At 40.6% G+C, this 19940-nt stretch overlaps 1 protein-coding gene and 1 long non-coding RNA gene across 2 annotated transcripts; one reads left to right on the forward strand and one right to left on the reverse strand.

The window, feature by feature from the left end:
• Positions 1–1927: 1927 nt before the first annotated feature.
• Positions 1928–15107, reverse strand: LOC134007458 (interferon-induced very large GTPase 1-like). Its single transcript, XM_062446926.1, has 14 exons — positions 14960–15107; positions 14420–14558; positions 13936–14013; positions 13762–13845; positions 13569–13673; positions 13356–13475; positions 12837–13143; positions 12666–12708; positions 12274–12543; positions 11914–12183; positions 10643–10921; positions 8047–8310; positions 7316–7576; positions 1928–7186 (listed from the first exon to the last, which is right to left on the reverse strand). The coding sequence occupies exons 2-14, from the start codon at positions 14470–14472 to the stop codon at positions 2721–2723; spliced, it is 6600 nt and encodes a 2199-aa protein (XP_062302910.1). The 5' UTR covers positions 14473–14558; positions 14960–15107; the 3' UTR covers positions 1928–2720.
• A 1480-nt stretch (positions 15108–16587) lies between these two features.
• LOC134007937 (uncharacterized) lies at positions 16588–17953 on the forward strand. The gene is made up of 3 exons (XR_009928086.1): positions 16588–16944; positions 17374–17561; positions 17886–17953. It is a non-coding gene; the product is annotated as an uncharacterized LOC134007937 (long non-coding RNA).
• Positions 17954–19940: the final 1987 nt, after the last annotated feature.

A 19940-nucleotide genomic window follows, 5' to 3' on the forward strand; every position in this document is an offset into this window, starting at 1 on the left:
ATGTCTTCAGTATCGTCTGGATAGTAAAACTTAGCTGACTCCTCGATATCGCTCATTTTGAAGATGATGTCAGAGCAAGGCAATAAGAATCCGTATCAGACCGCAGACCGGCGATGAGGTCAATACGCGGCTGGCATGACTACCCACTGTCGTTGCCATATAATAATGTTTTTTATTACCATTTTACCTTAATGCACCTGGGCGAGAGTTAGTTTAGGTTCTGTTACGTAAATTATTGTTTTGTTATGCACCTTCAACACCCTACACACACAAACAAACAATGACACACCCAGCATGCAACACTACTGATACTCACACCCCATCGTATGTTCTGTTCTGTTCATTTCTTATATATTGTTCATACTAATTCTACCCTCTGATTCCAGTTTCTTTACAATTACATTTAGTCATTTAGCAGACGCTCTTATCCAGAGTGATTTACAGTAAGTACAGGGACATTCCCCCTGAGGCAAGTAGGGTGAAGTGCCTTGCCCAAGGACACAACGTCATTTGACTCGGCCAGGAATCGAACTGGCAACCTTCAGATTACTAGCCCGATTCCCTCACCGCTCAGCCACCTGACTCCCTCTCTTTATTGTGTGGTCTTTCTCTGCTGACATTCATTCCTTAAGGCTTTGTAGTTATAAGTATAATCATCTGATACTAGCCAAGAGTTAAGCATTGAGTGGGCAACGCGCCGTGTACCGAGTGGGCCGCGTGCTGTGTATTGAGTGGGCCGGTCTGACAGTATCTCCCGGGCCACTTTTTTCCCCCCGTCCGCCCCTGCCTACGACCAAAGAGCGACGCAACGGCAACGTAACCCACGGGACCAAAAATAACGTATCCAGTCGACCAAGGTACGACGTTGCGGCAACGTTGTCCACGGGACCAAAAATAACGTATCCAGCCGACCAAGGTACGCCGTCGCGGCAACGTTGTCCACGGGACCAAAAATAACGCTGCAATGTCCTGTGTTAGCTGGGTACTAAAACGTAAATTTGATCCACAAATAACTGCAAACAAAAAACACCGAATGGAGGACGAAATTGCATCAAAAATGAACTCAAGAAGTTTGGTGAAGCGGTCAATTCAAGAAATAAAAAATATAAGCTAGCTATATGATAGGCCTAACTCGACTGTTATGTCCAAAAAAGAGAACCAATTTCAGGAGGGAGTCCAATAAGACTGGCGATATCAACTTTACTTGTAGGTCTTGTTGCTACACAGTAACGTTTAAGTGAGAGCTAGCTTAGGCTACTTCTTAGGTAGATCAAAATTAGATCAACAGTTACACTGCATTTACCGGCGTGAGTCTAGGCAAGCTACTTTATTTACAGCGGTAGCCGACGCATAAATAGCCTTCATGTTTAGACTGCAGCACAGTAGCCTAACAGAGTGCTATAGGTGTGGGATGGGTTAATGTATCTCCATAAACTCAGCCATGTTGCGGTAAAGAATAAGTCAGTGGTACCTGAAGTTTTCTTCCTTACTTTGTTTGCTAAGGTCTTTCGTGCAACGCTTTAACGAACTTTAAGGGAATCCTTAAGTTAACGACCAAGATAAGGAGAAAACCTTAATTAAGGGAACATTTAAGGAAACCTTAAGGAGAAGACATAAGGGTGCTTTGTGCAACCGATTATGTTTTAAGGAAACCTTAACTCTGACTTGACTGAGGAAAATCTTAACTTAAGGTGTTTTGTGCAACCGGCCCCTGATCCTTAATATTCTACTGTACTTTCTATATGAAACTATCACTATTAGTATGTAGCTTTGGATAAAAGTCTGGTACATAATAAACAATGTATAAACTAAATATAAATATGTAAAACAGTACTGCTAAAGTATGACTGCATCATGGATGCTGTAGTGTGTAAACTCACACTTGTCTGTTCTATGGTGTTTAATAAGAATTACATTTTAATACTGTATGAAGTAACAAACTCCACGGTGTCTTTCAACACACTTTTTTATTTGAGCCCAAATCATTTTACACATGATTTGATTGTTTGTATTGATTGTAATATCCATAAAGCAATCAGTAGATAATGTTACCATTTACAATGTTTAGTAAAGTGTATTTATCCTCGAAAACAATCTTTATATAAATCAGACAGATAAACTGTATGTTTATCTATAACCATATGTAACCATATGTAAAATACGACATAATCTACATCATTGAACAATAACATTGTCATTTTAATTCAACAAAAAAACATTAGGGCCTTATAATCCTCAGTCAACAAATAAAAACATTTGAATTACTTGTGGAGATATTAGTAACAGAAAAGATTTATCTCAAAAACTCATAAGCTGTGTGAATGTATCAAACATAACTAAAACATGTTGTCCATTTGTCCTCTAACAATATATGTACAGGTTAAAGGGCCATATTTGTCCAGCTCTGGATAAGAGCGTCTGCTAAATGACTAAATGTAGTTCATCTTAAGCCCAAGTCACCTTTGTACACTTTCACGTTGTCATTACACGAAGTTAGGAAACAGTCTATTTGTATCAGGCACTGTGCAACGATACTAATATATCAGGTATTGTGCAACAACAACATAAACTACAATATAACAGTACATCGTTAGAGTACAAGAATACAATACATCACAAATAATTCAATATTTCATATTCCAATCAGATTTACTCTAAAGTCACTTGGAGCCATTGATCTTGGTGAAACAAAGTCGATTGATTGAAGTTGATATTGATTTTCATATTTCTAAGCTCTGTACAGCCTCCTCTCTTGTGATTGCTTTCCAAGCTTCTGGTATTTCACCTGGTGAGCATTTGTGTATCTCTGCATACTTTTCATTGTGCTTTGCAAAGATAAACTTCCAGTAGGGTGTGGCTGTGATTGGGGTGTCATACGGCTGGACCTCTCTTTTGAAATAACTCTTCCAAATAGTAAACCAGGAACTGTCTGTATGTGAGCACATCTGAAAGGTAAGTTTCCCAGACTTTTTTTCCTTCCCAAATGCAAGTGGTCGATGAGTCAAAGCAGTGTGCCACCAGTGACTCTCCCCCTCTTTATCACAGGGGACATTGCACCGTGGACAGAATCTCTGACAGCCTAACAGCTTTTTCTGCTGTTGCTTCAGAGGGCCGCAAGGTACAGATTTCTCCTTTGGGAGAAGGTCTTTTTCCATTTTTCCAATTAATTCTGTCAACACATTGGAAAATTCACTGGCCCTGAAATTTTTTACAACCAATCCTGTTGTATTGTCAGAGATGACAAGCCTCTCATTCAGTTTTGAGCGTAAACCAACAAAGAACTCTTTTATGTCTCCTCCATTGGAAATGTGAGTTCCCTCTAATTGCTCAACAGCAGCCTGTATTTCTCTGCAAATTGTCCTCACAATTTCAATTTTATTACGTCTACATCTTGTTTCCAATATTTGCTGGATCAAATTCTGTGCGCTTTCATTATAGTTCTTAATATACTCCTGGAACCTGTTGAACTCAGATGACGATAGCTCTTTAAGCATGAACAACTGAAAATGTCTTATTGTTCTGAATTCAACAATTTCTTTTATTATGCCATTAATGTCCAGATTGGGAGATTTCTGGATATACTCCATGACTGCTGGTTTAAGAGATTCATCTGTGAATTCTTTGGCCTTTCTTTTGTACTCTTTCCTCGTTTCTTTCTGGTAGTAAAGGCCTTCGAAGTCATTACAGTACTGGGGCTTCAACGCCAAAAAGTTTCTTTCTGGGTCTTTGTCTTTGATGAAAGCTTCATGCATGCTCTGGAATTCCCTCGCTGCATGCCCACAGATGTGTATTTTCAGAGCTGCAGCAATCTTAGGACTTATGTCCAACTCACAGTGTTTTTTCAGGTTATTTTCAATTAATTCCAGTAGTTCCATGGTGTGAGCTGGGTGGTAGTCAGTTTTTTCTTTCACCTTTCCTGCTACAAATGTCAGACACTGGTTTATGGTGTCATTGGCCATGTCTTGAACCTTTTCAGTCTCAAAAGTGCTCTTTGAAACATTCTTATTGAATAGCTTCTTAATTATGTGTGCCCTGTTCACTTTAAATGCATCTTTCCCACAGTTCTCTAAAGGCTTTGATTTATTTAGCATCTCCTGGACTTTGGGACCTTCCCTTGTCAAGTTAACATGAAGATCAGTGGTGATCAGTGCTGGAACATTTTGAGTCTCATGACCTTTAAATGAGAGCTGTTCTGAAGTTTCAGTCCACATCTTTTCAAATTCTTGTTTGATTTGCTCTACGGTCATTTTCTGTTTACCTCGACAACACTTAACAAGTTCAGAAACATTTTTCTCCATAATAGTTTTATTGTTTTTTGTAATTCTGTCTACTCCAAATGTGCATTTTCTCACATCCACAGCAACTTCTAATCTTCTCTCCACTGTCTTGGCCATCCTCCTCTTTCTGCTTTCTGTATCAATGTGGAATTCATTCTTGTACTTCTCAACCAGTTGCAAATTTGCACCTGTTTTGTAGTATTCAGCCACTTTGTTGACAAAAATATTTCCATGTCTCTTAAGTTGAAGGTTAGCTTCAGTTCTTAACTCTTCTGCAAATTTGTCAAGGAGATTCTCTTCTTGAGAGTCAATCAAACCATAGTTTGCCACTCTAGTTTCTGCCTCCAACAGCCAAATGGAAATCGGCTTTTGGAAGTCCCATTCCCAACTGCTAAACTCTGCACTAAGCTTGCTGTATGCTTCAGCCACCAGGCTGTTGCGAAAGTTAAAGAGGAAGTTCTCACACTTTACTGCATCCCATAAATCTTTCACAGACTTGCTGAAATCCAGCAATGTTTCTGCTGCTTCGGTTTTATTAGAAAATGTTTGGATTAAATAGCTCTTGACTTTGGCCACACCTTCACTATAGCCTTGATTGACTGGAGCCATGGGTGGACTTCCATACCACAGACCTGGCAGGTAGCAGGTGTCCTCTGCTCTGTAGTTGATGATGTCAGTGAATACCAAGTCTTTACCCAAATGTTCCATCCTGCTTGCAACGCTTGTCATTTCATTGAGCTGTTCTAAAAGGAGCTTCTGATCCCTACGGTTTTTGTGAGGAGCAGAGATATCTGGCACATTCTGGTGCACAAACAGACAACTGGGCTTCTTCCCTGATTCTTTCTGAGACATCCTGAGGAAGGCATGAGCTACAATCTGCAGGAGATCTCTCACATCTGAGTGGTTTTCCATAGCAATGTTCACAATGGATATGTCACTCAGTCCTACCACAAACGTGGCCAGCTCATTATCGTGTTTATAGTTGTCAGTTAAGTCTAACAACTGTGCAGCCTTCAAACCCTCTGTATCGATGATCATTAGGAAGTCACATTTGATCACATCTCTGAACTCATGTTTGACCTTGATGAGCTGCATGAAGGCACCTCGGGTGCATCTTCCACTGCTGACAGCAAACTGAACTCCAAACATGGTGTTGAGGAGAGTGGACTTCCCTGAGCTTTGGGACCCTAGAATTGTAACTACTCGAATCTTGTTATTGAGTTGGATGAGAGAGTCAAGTTCTTTCAGGACATCGGTTACCCACCTCATTGGGATGTTAGACACATCCCCATCCATGAGTTCCAATGGAAAGCCAGCCAACATTAACTCAGCACAGATTGTTGGCAGTTCTTGAAGTTGATGTTTAAGGTCAGTGGTTTCAGGAACACACATAGATGCTTCATACAGCTGACCAACTTCTCTCAGGAAGTGTTCTGTTCCCAAGGATCTGTCAACAAGTTCCTTCATGTTGGTGTCAGGGTGACCCTCAGGAAATGCCTGTCTTTGGTCTCTCTTCATAAGTTTAGAATGTTTTGCTCTTGATATGTTGTCCAGGATGATCTTCATCCACTTGAGGAAATAAGATCGTTCATCTTCTGGACTTTTCAAACCCTCAATGAACCATTTGACGCTGTCACTCATGCCAATTGTCACCTGTTCCCTCCTTTGTTCAGTCTTATCGCTTTCATGTTTTTCATCTCCTGCTAATTTAAGTATGCATTGTTCTTTTTCCAGTCTAGTGAGTTCCTTCCAAGTTGTCCCTTGTAAAGGTAGTTTGATGTTCTCTGTTACTCTGGCTGCTCTATCCTTTGCTGTGTCACAAGGACTGCATTTTTCATCCACTGGGATAGACAACTGAGATGCAACATCCACCATACTCTCCACTTTAATTTTGAGGTGGTCTGATTTCAAGACCTTTTTCACTTCAGAACAAATCTTATCCACAAGTTCTGCTTCATTCATATTTTTTCTCTTTTCTATAATCTCAACGTTGTATTTCTGGAACTCTGCAGCTTCTTTTTTTAAACCAGATTGAAAGTCACAGACAATGAAGAGTTGCAGTTTCAGTTGACTAAGGTCTGGAATACATTTGACATCCAGATCATCACAAAACACAAACATTGCAGCTGATGTTTCACAGAGGAACTTGAACTGGGTTGGAAAGTCCTCAATATCTCCACGAAGATTAGCTACAGCCACAGGTTCAGGGAAGACGTCAATGTTCGGGATTCCACTTGGCAGGTACCAGCTTATTTCTACTAAACCATCAGATATCGTCTTTGGGATGTTCCCAGCTCTCATGTTACGGTGAACAAATGTGTTGTGGGTCTGTTGGGAATTACTGAGATCATTTAAAACCTTAGACTTTGACAAGCTGCTATCTCCGAATCTAACAAAAGACACCATTGGGAGCTCAGTCTCTACAATACTTTTCTCCACATACTCTTTTGAGTCACCAGGAGGGTGAGGTATAAATTGCTTAACAATGTCCCTCATGGCCCACAGCATCAGAGTGCATTGCTGTGTTTCAGGGTTGGGCAGCAGCAGAGGAACAGCAAACTGACACAGGGATAATTTAAGACTGAGCTCTTGTTGCAAGATACCATCTGAGCACAAAAACAGAGCAGTTATGACATCAAGAGGGTTAATGTCCTTTAAGCCATCAGGCATCTCTTCATCACTTGATGGCTTGTGGTCGGGTAACGAGTGTTGATAAGCATCTTGTTTTAGATTCATTGCTTTAATGTTCACCATCAGCAACCTCTTTAAAAATAATTGTAGTTGTGATGGAAGGTCAGCTTTTTCAGACATAGAATTCTCATCTATCTGTCTTACCATCTCTACGGTCAGTTTGTTTGTCCAACAATGTCCTAGTCCCAAGTTGTCCAATAGACACTTGAAACTTTTGTCTGCAATTAGAAATTAGGAAAAGTAATATCTAGTAAAAAACTAACAGTAAATACCATTCACAATACAATATACACCTTCAACCAGAGTGGCTATCAAGTTAAACTAAAGTAGTGCAGTAGTTGACTTACTTGTGCTATGATCAATAGTTTCCCTTAAGCTTGTGCAGCCATTTTCTAGCACAGTGGCCACCTTAAAGGTGTATGATGTTCCTGGCTCCAGATCAGATAAAACAGCACTGTTGTTTTTAGTTATCTGTTCGATGTTTTCTCTATTGCAGGAATACTTGAATGAATATGACAGATCCTCCATGTTGACTGGAGTGTCCCAACACAATGTGACAGATGTGTTTTTAACTTTCTTCAGATGCAGGTTTTCAGGAGGGGTTGGTTCTAGAAAAGTTAACATCATGTATATTATGAATAACATTAATAACATTTATGTGGTGAGGTAAGGGAATACCAACGACAACCACAAATGGTTTGCCAGCACACTATTTTAACTGCACTGTTCTTGAAATTGCATGTATTAATGACATTAATTATGTATTAATTTCATGTATTATTATTATTAGGATTGTTCAACCCTAAAACGGTCAATGAATGTCAGAATAGTCAACGTTAGTGAATGTAACATTGTGTAACAAAGTGTATTCAACCTGAGAAGACGTGGGTATGTGTATTACTGTTTTTTAATTTAAACCACAAAAAAAAACCTACATATAAAAAAAATGCATCCAGCACAGTGTATCAGTGCAATCTCCCTGCCCTTGCATATCAATGCCCCTGGTGTGATAGGTTTATAAGATCTACTGTAAGGCCTAACAGACAGAAGGTGAACGTCAGACATAATTTCTACTCACCTGTGTTTGATGTCGTTTCAACAAACTTGCTCAGTTTCTCATTGTCTCCAACAGTTGCAACTTTAATGGCATACTCTCTGCCAGGCTTGAGGTTAGTTATGTTATAGGATGACTCATGAACAATATGGTGGTCGGAATGTCCACCAGATTTCCACTCAACTCTGTACCTTTGCTTCTCCTCCATGTCATCAGGGGGTTGCCAGCTCAGAGATGCTGAGGTTGTTGTCGATGAGTTAACTGTTATGCACCTTGGTGGCTCAATATCTGAAAAACAAACACATAGAAGTATGCAGACACATAAATACAATAAGGGATTTGGGGCTCTAAGTAAAACTGGAAATGCAACCTCAATTCCAAAAAAGTTGGGACGTTGTGTAAAATAAAATACAAAACAGAAAACAATGATTTACAAATCTCATAAACCCATTATGTTATTCACAATAGAACATTAAACATTTCAAATGTTTAAACTGATTAAATGTATCATTTTAAGGAAAAAATAAGGTAATTTTGAATTTCATGGCAGCAACACGTCTCGAAAAAGTTGGGACAAAGCCATGTTCACCACTGTGTAGAATCCCCTCTTCTTTTAACAACAGTCTGTATCTGTCTGGGAACTGAGGAGGGCTGCGTTTCCCGATAACGATGGATCGTAGCAACGATCGAGCAAAAAACGAAACCATCGATATTTCTTACGTGCGTTTCCCAAATATGCTCGTAAGGAGTAGGCTAAACTATCCGCTTTCAAGAGTTACGAATTTTCAAGAGACACTTTAGCTACGATGTCTTTGGGAACGGCCCGTAAAACTAAGATTCGTCCTACGATGGATTCTCCAATCAACTTAGGCTTATGACGCTTTCGGGGAACGCAGCCGAGACCAGTTGCTGGAGTTGTGGGAGAGGAATGTTGTCCCTTTTGTGTCTGATACAGGGTTCTTGCTGCTCAACGGTCCTGGGTCTTCTTTGTCATATTATTCGTTTCATGATCCACCAAATGTTTTTAACTGGTGAAAGGTCTGGACTGCAGGCAGGCCAGTTCAGCCCCCAGATTCTTCTATTACGAAGCCATGCAGTTGTAACAGATGCAGGATGTGGTTTAACATTGTCTTCCTAAAATATGCAAGGCCTTCCCTGAATTTTTTTTTGCCTGGATGCAAGCAAATGTTGCTCTAAAACCTGTATATACCTTTCAGCATTTATGTTGCCTTTCTAGATGTGCAAGCTGACCATTCTAAAAGCACTAATGCACCCCCATACCATCAGAAATGTAGGCTTTTGAACTGAGTGCTGATAACAAGCCGGATGGTCCTTCTTTGACTGTTTTTAATGTCTTATGTCTTGAATGTTCTTCATTGTTTTTAAATCGTTTTTATGCTTTTAATGGTTTTATGTGAAGCATTGAAGCTTTGAATTGCCTTGTTGTTGAAATGTGCTATACAAATAAACTTGCCTTGCCTCTCTTCTTTAGTCCAGAGGATGCAGCGTCATTGGATTCTGTTTGTATTTACATTTTGCACAGCGTCCCAAGTTTTAGCTAATTGGGGTTGTATAACTAATCACAAGTGTCATTGCAACACTAGTATAGATACACAAAGCCACATGTGCCAAGTGGCATTACCCTCTTCTATCGTGTTTGCTGTTGGGAGGTTCAGAACCCCCCAAAAAATAGGCTCTTTTTCAGTCTGCTGCTATTACAGCACACAGTAATACAAAGCTCATATGTGATTAAGGTTGAATTAGTAAAATCAACTTATTGGCATTATACAGGTTAATGCCATGAGCAGATTTTAGAAAAGCAACCTTAAACTTTATACCTACTGTTTTGTAGAAGAGGCATACACATGAAATCAGAAGTTCTAAACTCAGTGGAGGTGACATTGAAGTCATGCAGCCAGGGTGTAGTTTGTTTACAGCCTACAGTTAGATTTTTACTTCTTCACAGATGAACAAACAAAATGTGTTATGATCATAAACTTCTTTATGTACTTTGGTTCATGATGCTAATGTCGTGGCCGAAAACTGTATGAAACTGAATGATTAACTGTCTGACTTACCTTAGATGAACTATCACAGACTAAGGACTGAATGTGTACCTTAGATGAACTGTCACTGACCAAAGGTTACGACCCAAGTAATCAGGAGACATGGAAAGAGGCCATAACTGACCTTAGATAGACCCAGATACACCCAGATACTTAGTAGATGGAAAGTAACAGCTGACGTGTAAGCAAGCAGGGTCAATGACTGAACAACTTTAGTTGGACTCTCGCACGGCTCATATAAGCACTAAGTCACCTACTAGGGGGTAAGTTATGTTGAGATTTTTGATGAGGAGTAAGATATTGTTGCTTTTAGGTTTAAGAGGAATATTTTTCTTATTATTTTTCTTTATTTTCTTAATTTGTTGCTGCCTATTGTAAAATCTCTTATAGCCTACCTTTTTCTAATGCAGGTCACTTATTTGTCCCTGGGTCCTTCATTATTTTAATACTGATCTGATCATTATATTTTTATTATTTTACATTTTGCTTTCTTCTCTGGAGAGCCTCCTTCCAAGTATGAATTGAATTTTATTTGTAAAAGGAATATTTCTTACCAGTGTTAAAAGTTGTGTGAACTGGTTCACTTTTTTCTCCAGTTTTAAACATAGTTGAGACACTGACAGTATACTGTGTTGCAGGTTGCAGGCCATTCAGTTTGGTGGAGCAGCCAATTTCAATGGTTTTGTTATCGCTGTTGTCTCTAGTTCCTGGACTCTGCCAGGAAACCTGGTACTGGAGTTGGGTCTGTTCCATTCCATCTGGATGTTCCCAGCTCACAGTGGCTGATGTGGTGCCCACTGAGACAACTGTCAACTTGCCTGGAGCAGGAACACCTGACAAAAGAAATGCAATATCAGAAGTGGAACAACATTGGCCGGGTTTCCCAGATTCGATCGTTCTTAAGGACTTAAGAAGGCTCTTAAGAAGGGTTCGGCTAAGAAGGAGCGCTAAGATAGGGGTGTTTCCCAGACGCGTTCTTAACTGCCTTCTTAAGATCCCGCCAAAGAAGCTTCTTAAGAAGCTCTTAGAGGGAGCTGCCCACCGCCGTGGTGCTGAAACTAAGTCAATCGATGCCAGGCAAATCGATCACCCACCACTTTATCAGCGCATAAATCACACACAACACCCTGTTTCTCTTCTTTTTTTTAAATAAACTTCTTTTCCTTTTCAACCATGTGTTCTGTGGATCATTTTGCGTCATTTCCTAGCTTTCAAGCCCTATAGCCTACATGATAGTTGGTATGGGTTGTGTGATGGTAGTGGGTTTAATGTTGGGAGTAGGGGGGTGGCACCCTATGTTGAAGGCAGCGTAATGTTTCCTCCCAATCCAGCACGGATCCACCAGGGAGGGATTGTGGATTGGGATCAGTGTGCCATCCACGAAAACGTAATGAGTGATAGTAATGATGATTCATTTTATTTATGTGCTACAGGAACACATGGGCAATTATTTATTTTTATATCTTTATTTTTCTTCTTATGCTATTATTTTTCTTGTTCTGCAACTGTGGGCGCACATTTATCATCACGCATGGTTTTAGTATTCCTTTGAGTGTCAGATATAACTTTCCCTGATGCAGCTGCAGTGAGCGTTTGGTCGCTAAGAAGGCTGTTAAGAGTGGGTCAGGCTGATCTTACATTTCCTTCTTAGTGAAAGATCTTCTTAAGCTAAGAACGACTCTGGGAAACACGTCCTTCTTTCACAGCGCTCTTAGAACGCTCCTAAGAAGCTCTTAGCGCTTAAGAGCTTCTTAACGAATCTGGGAAACCCGGCCATTTACTGTGGATACCCTGCTTTAACAAATGTGTTCACAAATGATCTTACTAGTGCAGATAGTTGTGTTGACAGGTTCACTCTCTTCATTATTGTACCACACAGTACAGACTTTGACAGTGTACTGAGTACCAGGTTGCAGGTCAGTCAGTGTTGTGCAGCAGTCTTGAGCATGCATCGCTACAAGCTCTTCTCCTTCACCGGTGTAGCATACGAGGAAACGCTGTGGAACATGGTCCATTCCTGGATATCTGGACCAGCAAACTTTGAAGGAATATGGTCCAAACCGGTCAACCTTTATGTTCTTGGGAGGCGGGACCACTGAAAGAAATGTATTTTTTTTTAAAGCTACACAAGGTACAAACAATTGTTTAAACACACAAACTCAAAGATACACTCAATGGATCCTACCTGTGTATGTAGATTTTGAGACAAGGTTACTGTGGTTGCCATGGTCCCCCTCAGTGGCCACAGTGAACTCATACTTCTGACCAGGTTGGAGTCCGGTTATTACCACTCTGTAAAAGTCTGTTACTGAAAGGCTGTTCTTTTCTCCATCACCCTCCCAGGTCACTCTGAACTTCCTTCGTCCCTCCAGACCCTCAGGAGGTCCCCAGCTCAGAGTCACAGAGTCTGGCTTTACTGACAAGAAGCTGATCTCACCAGGAGGGGGCAGCATTGCTATGGAAACAAGAAAACAAATATAGGATTTGGATGACTTCCTAACTAATCCTTAAAGTGATGAAAGTGAATGAAAATACACTTGGGAATTGGGAAGGAGTCTTTAGAGGCCAGACATCTACCATTAACGCAACGTGGTCTCTGGGCTCCCACTCCAGCAGATCGCTACATGAACAGAATTTGAAATCAATAAAAAAGTTTGAATAATAATTGTTTATTATGCATTGAAGATTTTAGTATTGTATACTGTTATCTATATTTCCTTATAAAGCATAAACAGCATAAACGGCTACCTTTGCTCCAGCTTGTTGTGTCTGATGATGAATGTCATGTCCTTTGTGCTTTGTCACTGAACATTGACTGCAGATGAACCTCTGGTCAGTCAAGCAGAACACCTCAAGGGGCTTGAGATGATCCTGGCAGTGTTCCAGTCCCCCTGGCACATCCACTAACTGGTGTGTCTGAAACCGTGCATCAGTGTAGTGCTTCCTGATGTGCTTCTCACAGAATGAGCTATTGCAGGTCTGACAGGTCTTAACAGCTCTCTTCTCAATTTCCAAAACATCAAAGCAGAGGTCACAGAGAATGTCTTCTGGTTTACTGTTAGTAGGGAGGTTGTGAAGAACATTGCTTTAATGATTAATTATATATCGCAAAATCAGACAAAAATATAATTCAATGTAATATTCATTTCAATGTACATTTAACCATGTTTAATATAATATAATAGTTAAGAGTTTAATAATAGTTAAAACGTTTTACAGTTTTAAAGTCAAACACTTTTACATAAATCAAATTGTTTTGTATCTCACATCTTTGGTAATCCTCCATCATTGAAGTTGATAGAGCGTTCCACTGAAGAGTCACTCATGGCTGAATAACTGGGAGTTGGTGATTCTGATCTGGCGGGATGAACTTTGCAGATCTGAGTACTGGTGACAACAAATAAATCAAACAGATAAATCAACATTAAGATCAACATTTAAATCAATAACCTGTGATTTATTCAATTATTTTTTACTAACCCTTCTTGAGTTGTATCTCCCATTTTAAAATGAATGGGTACATCCATCGACTGATCACTCTTCATTGACAGATAACTTGGTGACACCGGTCTCTCCTCCTCCACCCTACAACAGTTCATCAGCATTAGTGGTTCATTCTACAGTCACATTCAAACACAGAGTTCATTCAATTCAATCTGTAGATGGACTGCACCTGGGCTCCATGGTGCGATCTCCCCCATGTCTGGACCGATCTTCCTCTCTGGCTGATGGTAACTCTGCCTCCTCCAAAGACACCCTAACATGTATGAAGATAAACCGTTAGATAAACAGAGACATGCTTCTACAGGTCTAGTCACTTATATAATAGCTTTAGCTGGTAGTTTACCTGTACTCCATGAGTTGATGTTCCTTATTTCTAGGCATGTTGCTGGCTGATGGTAACTCTGCTTCCTCCACATACACCCTGTCATAAAGATAAACAGTTCAGAGACATGGTTCTTCTGAAGACTTGTTTCAGACTCTTCCTGTCGCTCCATGACATGATAACTAAATGCAATGTTGGATTTCCTCGATCCAGTTCTGTTCCTGTATTTCCTGGTCATGAAAATCTGTTTTGAAGTTACCAATCACTGATTGACAACTAAGTCTGATCAATTACGTTGGACTCATGATTGCACGTATAATAATAATGTATTCATGTAACAGACTCTTTCTATCCAAAGCAACGTAAAGCAGGGGAGAACTAAAACAGAGGATTTCCAACAGTCTATTGATCTAACCACTGAGATCTATCCCTCCTCCCTCCCCTTTTGTAGTCTAGTTGCTGACCAGGCTGATGGTAACCCTCCACTACACCCTCTCAGTCTCACCTCTTTAACTGAGAGATCGCCTCCTCCTGAGGAGAACCTGTTGCTTCCTCCATGCTGCTCTGGGGGTTTCTCTCCCCTCCTGTTCTCCAATCCTGGATGCTGCTTCAACCGTTTGACACCAGCACGACCTACATGTCACCTACAAATAATGCACAGACTTTTCAATAAACGTTATAAACTGCACACAATGAACCATATTCCATTATCAGACAATGGAAAATGTTAAGTATGCACACTAAAAGCCTCTAATCTGAGCACTTTGTTGTCCAACATAAGGCCGACACCCTTCCTTTATCTTGGCCTGTCTGGTCTCGAAAAAGATTTGGTTGATAGAATTAACCAGCAGGATGGAAACAGTTTTAGTCACAACTTACCCGTCATGACATGTAACCACTTCAAGTCAAATAACAAAATTACATTTAAAATACAGCGAAAAACTTCAACATTCCATATCATAATTGTAACGCGTCGCCACTAACTAAATCGCTTTCGATCTCTTGGATTGAAACACAAATAAATAGCCTACAACAAAAATATTACCTGCTTAATGAATGAAAGGAAACGTCCTATATTCAAATAACTTTCATCTAATGAGTCTTAAATGCTCTGATTAGTAGGCCTATAGTAACATTAGATTTAGTATCCGTTTTAGTTTACGTTTGTAACAGACCGCTCCCTATGCACAGATTGTTTCACTTTCATTGACGCCCCCAGAGTCATGAACACCCCTTTGGCCGACGTGCATGTAATGAATCTATATAAAAGTTTTAATGGTGCTTCTTCCAGTAAAATATATTATACATATTCAGTTGTTGGTGTTGTCGAACTAGTTTCGAATATAACTGTCTATTGAACATTTGTCTTTTTTCAGCATATCGGAACAACATCGACACTTCCTGTATAGCTTGATTGTGTGGTAATACGTCATCTATGCAATTTTGAAAAAATCGAAAGACGGGCTACATTTTGTGTTTCGACCTGTCATATGTGCATTGAGCTCAGCTCTTAGGTGCGAGACCGCATCTCAAGCCTGGGACACACTGGCTGCGAAGACCCGCGATTAGCTACGATGCGCCTGGAAGCGCAGCCTTTTTCCTTTCGAAGCGGCCGTTTCGGCAGCTGGTCGAATTTTTACAGTTTGATATTGTTTATAATGACACCACAATATTTGTTGGTATAATTTCATTTCATTTAGATCACATGTTCAACCCTCTGTCCCAGAGGCGTTGTTAGACATAAAACTCTACTGGGGCACAGCCCCTATTCATATCCCTTTTTTTCTTTCAAGCTTGCTGCGCACAATGCACTACTAGGCTATAGAAACTCCACTTGCTTAACCCACTGTACAACAGTTCAGGGACGCAAGTTTGATATAAGCTTTGGCAGGGACATCAATATTTAATACTGTTTTTTTGGAGCTTCATCATGAAGCTTCGTGTAATATTGTTTTTATGTTTTAGTCATGTTTAGTCATGACCGGTAGGCCTATCATTTAGAAACTATCATTAGTTTTGTAATGTTTTCTTAGCCTACTTCAATTCTGACTTCTGTGCCGAGTCCGACACCTGGACTTCTGTGTGCGTGCTGCAGTGGCTATTTGGCAAGCTCAGAAGAGCGCGCGGACATGGAATTCTGCATCGCTTTGTGTTTTCGGTTAAACACTTTTACGAGCGTTGATTGGGATACTGCGTTTATTTTTTCCGGGATTATCAATTTAAATTAATGCACTGACTAATAAAGTAAATTGTTAAAACTCAATTTTTTTTTATTTTACTGGGGCACAGCAGATTTATATTGGGGCACGTGCTCTCTCGTTTCCTAGTCCTACACTGTGTAGTTCATGTGCTGCCTTGTATGAGGACAAAACAAGCTTGGTCAAAGCCATTAAACCTAACTGCTTAGCATTCTTTCCATAATACACAAGGAGCTAGTTAGCTAACTGTCATAAGAAAATGCCCTTTTCCCTGTTTCCTCCATTACACGATGAGCACAAAACAAGCCTACATTTAGGATTATTTTTTATACATACACCTATAGGCGTCACTAGCCATTTTTTCTGGGGCTGCAGCCCCAAACATTTTGAGTGTAGGCCCAAGTTAAATTGTAATATCTCAGCCAGACACCAAGCCCTAATTGGCTACAATGTATAGTTTGGAACTGAACTCGAGCACAACAAAAATACAGTTTTCTTAACAGTAAAATATCTGTTTCCATTCTTTCTGTCCTGTACATTCAGGTCACAAAATTGTCGATAGAAGTTGGAGTAGCAATGTGTGCTTATTAGCAACACAAGATGGTACCAGAGTGTCACCCACCACCAACCAATGTGACACGGAAGTCAGCAGAGATCCATCGACATTCTACTTCTCTTTTTGTTAACACCGAACCTGTCAGTATTGCCTATGTAGTCTATGTCTTCAAGACAACACTAAAGACAGAGAACTCAAACTGGATGTTTGAGTAATACCTTAATAGTGGCATTCCAACGTTGTTGTGACTTTTTAAGTAGGCCTACTTTTTACAAGGTTTGTATTTTTACATCAATTCACATAATTTATACTAATTTAGCCTCTACATGTCTATATTATTGTATTGCCTACTTATTCTAATTAGTGACCAACCCTATAGCTATTAATTAATTATATATTGTTCATTATATTCAATAGCCTAACTGTAAGAGCATAACTTCCACTTTTTATGTAGGCTAAATACTAATGTAAAAAAAATGCTTAATTTATTTGGAAATGTCATTGCTGCCCACCATTAATCTACAATTTAACTATATTTTAGCCTACTTATTATTTAACTGTGTACACAGAGTTAACATCAACATCAAAAAAAGAATAAAAGATTCATACTTAATTAGCGCTGCCTATCACGCCTCAATTGGCTGTTACACAAAATGACATCGTCATGTGAATCCAACGTTATCGTTAACTTTGTTCCCCATACAGTGTTGACAGTGTAATGTCCAGAAAAAACATTCCGATGTTGTAGAAACATTTCTAGGCTACTTGGTGAGATCTCTCTGAGCACACCACAAGGTAATCCTTGCGGGCACCAGTTTATTTTCAATTGAAGAGGAGATTGAGAATGGACTCCTTTTACCTCCTCCTCCTTCTGCTCTTCCTAGAAGTCTCAGGTAGGCTACAGTTGGAGGGACTGGAGTTTTCTCTGTTTAATTGAATGCCTCTTTCCATCATCTTCAGTGCTTACCCTGATTGTGTTTCAGCCGGTTGTTTCTGGTCACCGAGCACTGAGAGAATCCCCCTGGGTTTGGGTTCATGTTTGGGAGAACCCCACTGGGAACACCCACTTACACTTTTACTCATCTACTGTCATGTTCCTGGGCAGTTTTGTGGAGTACTGTATGTGGGAACTCCCAGACCAGACCAAAACTATTTGTGTGTGCGTCTGTTGGTGGATGTGTGTGTTTATGAGTGTGTGTGTGTGTGTGTGTTTACAGGGAACATGCAGCCAAAGATCCTCACTCCACGAAATGGTGAAGTCATAGAAGTGACCCTTGGTATGTTTCTCTTGCATAGGCTACAGAATGTCTGTCTGGAAGACATTTGTTGTGGTTTTCCACTGCATGATACCAGCTCAACTTGACTCTACTCGCTAGATTTGTTTTCCACTGCGTATAGTAGGCTACACATTTTATGTAACTGGTCATAACGACGCTGCAAAACGTTGTCTTCAACACATGCCACTCTGGCTGCATCCACAACCACAGGATCTTCCACACCTCCTCAATTGACAACTGCGTTTTGCGGGTTTACCTCTAATCGAGTAGTCCAGTGGCAAAAGAAAATTGCAGTCGCTATTACATGCTATAGCCTAATAGTAGCTTGGCTGTTTAAAAATGGCGGGTCTGTGCAGTATGTCCCATGTCGCGATTCTCTCTGACCAATCAGTGAAAACAGTGTTTTCACGTCACCTTTTGTTATTGCTTCAGTTCCCTTGAAACCTCAACAGAGGGGTTCCAAAAAAAGTACCAGAGTATTCGAATCCAGTCGATTTGAGCTGCTACCATTCAGTAAGGTTCTGTAAGTTTGTTAGAGTGAATTGATGTGTGTGCGTGAGTGGCAATGCATATGTGTGTGTTTTATCTCCAGGCTCCCATACAGAGACTGTCTGTAATAGTAGCATATACAAGGACTTGGATAGTGAGGTGTATTGGATGAAGACAATGAACACGACAATGACCTTTCTGGACGAGAATGAGATGCTCCCTGTCTTCTACAAGGAGTGAGCTTACAGACAGGCACTCCCTCGCACACAGACCCATGCAGACACACAGAAACACACACACAGGTTCTCTGAACACACATTTAGCAGGCCCTTGATAGTAAAACTGTGACACCCTCCACCTCCCTCAGGCAGAATGGTTCGGCAACCTTGACCATCAGGGAGGTGTCTGAGGAGGCCCTGGTCTTCAACTACACCTGTATTCTCACCACCACCAGCGGCATGGACCTAGCATCGATCAGCCTGATACTCAAGGGTACACCTAACTAAGTAACAGACTCATTCCATAACTAACCAACAAACTGGCTCATTAGAAAACGAACCAAAAAACTAACAATCTAGCTACAGTAATTGTCTAGTAAATTGACTGATTATTCAATGAACTGATTGATTTTTTTAACCCAGACATTAATCTTCACTAGCAACCTAAATTACTGTTCTATCGTGTTCTACTTGTGTTATAAAGATCTACCTTCACAGTTCTTCCAGAATAAAACATTCTCTGGTAATGACACTAATTCAAATAAGGACTTTTTACTGTAACCAACTAAGTAAATGGATAACTTGTGAACCTGTCTAACAGACTGTTTCCATGGTGCCTGTCCTTAGTGTTCCCATAGCCCCCCCACCCTCGTATATCCTGGTCGTTGGTCTACCAGTGCTCTTGGTGGTTGTGGTCGTCATGTCGATAGTCATATATGTGACCCTGAGGGTGAACATTGTTCAGTTTGTACGGGACAGGCTGGGTTTCCATGGAAGGACCTCAGGTGTGTGTATATGTGTGTGTGTGTTTGTTTGTGTGGAAGGGGGGGGGGAGCTGACATGAAGTGGTCTGAAACGTGCCTGGACAGGTTGTCACCAAGCCTTGTGTTTTTGAATAGTCTGGTTTTCACACACCTAGTTCTAGCTCTCCAGTACCACCCCTGAGCTGGGGGGACCCTGGAAGGTAGTCCATGTGTGTACCTCACCCTCTTTACTCAGATGGAAAGAGCTACGATGCCTACATAATGCCTTTTGAGGGCCCCGGAGGGGTGGGGCTTACTGCACAAGACCGGAGGATGCTGGAGGCGGTGCTAGAGGAGCAGCTGCCTCTGATACAGCCTCTGTCTTTACCACCGAGATGTCCTGCCTGGACAAGGTGAGACACCACACCTGTCTGTCTGCCTCGGCCTATCTGTCAATCAATGTCTGACTGTGTCTCTGTCTATTTGGCTGGCTGGTTGTGTCTCTGATTGGCTGGCCGGCTGTGGGTGAAATTAACGTGTGTGTT

This window comes from Osmerus eperlanus, chromosome 21 (genome assembly GCF_963692335.1).
Source record: "Osmerus eperlanus chromosome 21, fOsmEpe2.1, whole genome shotgun sequence".
In the NCBI taxonomy this organism is placed as follows: Eukaryota; Metazoa; Chordata; class Actinopteri; order Osmeriformes; family Osmeridae; genus Osmerus; species Osmerus eperlanus.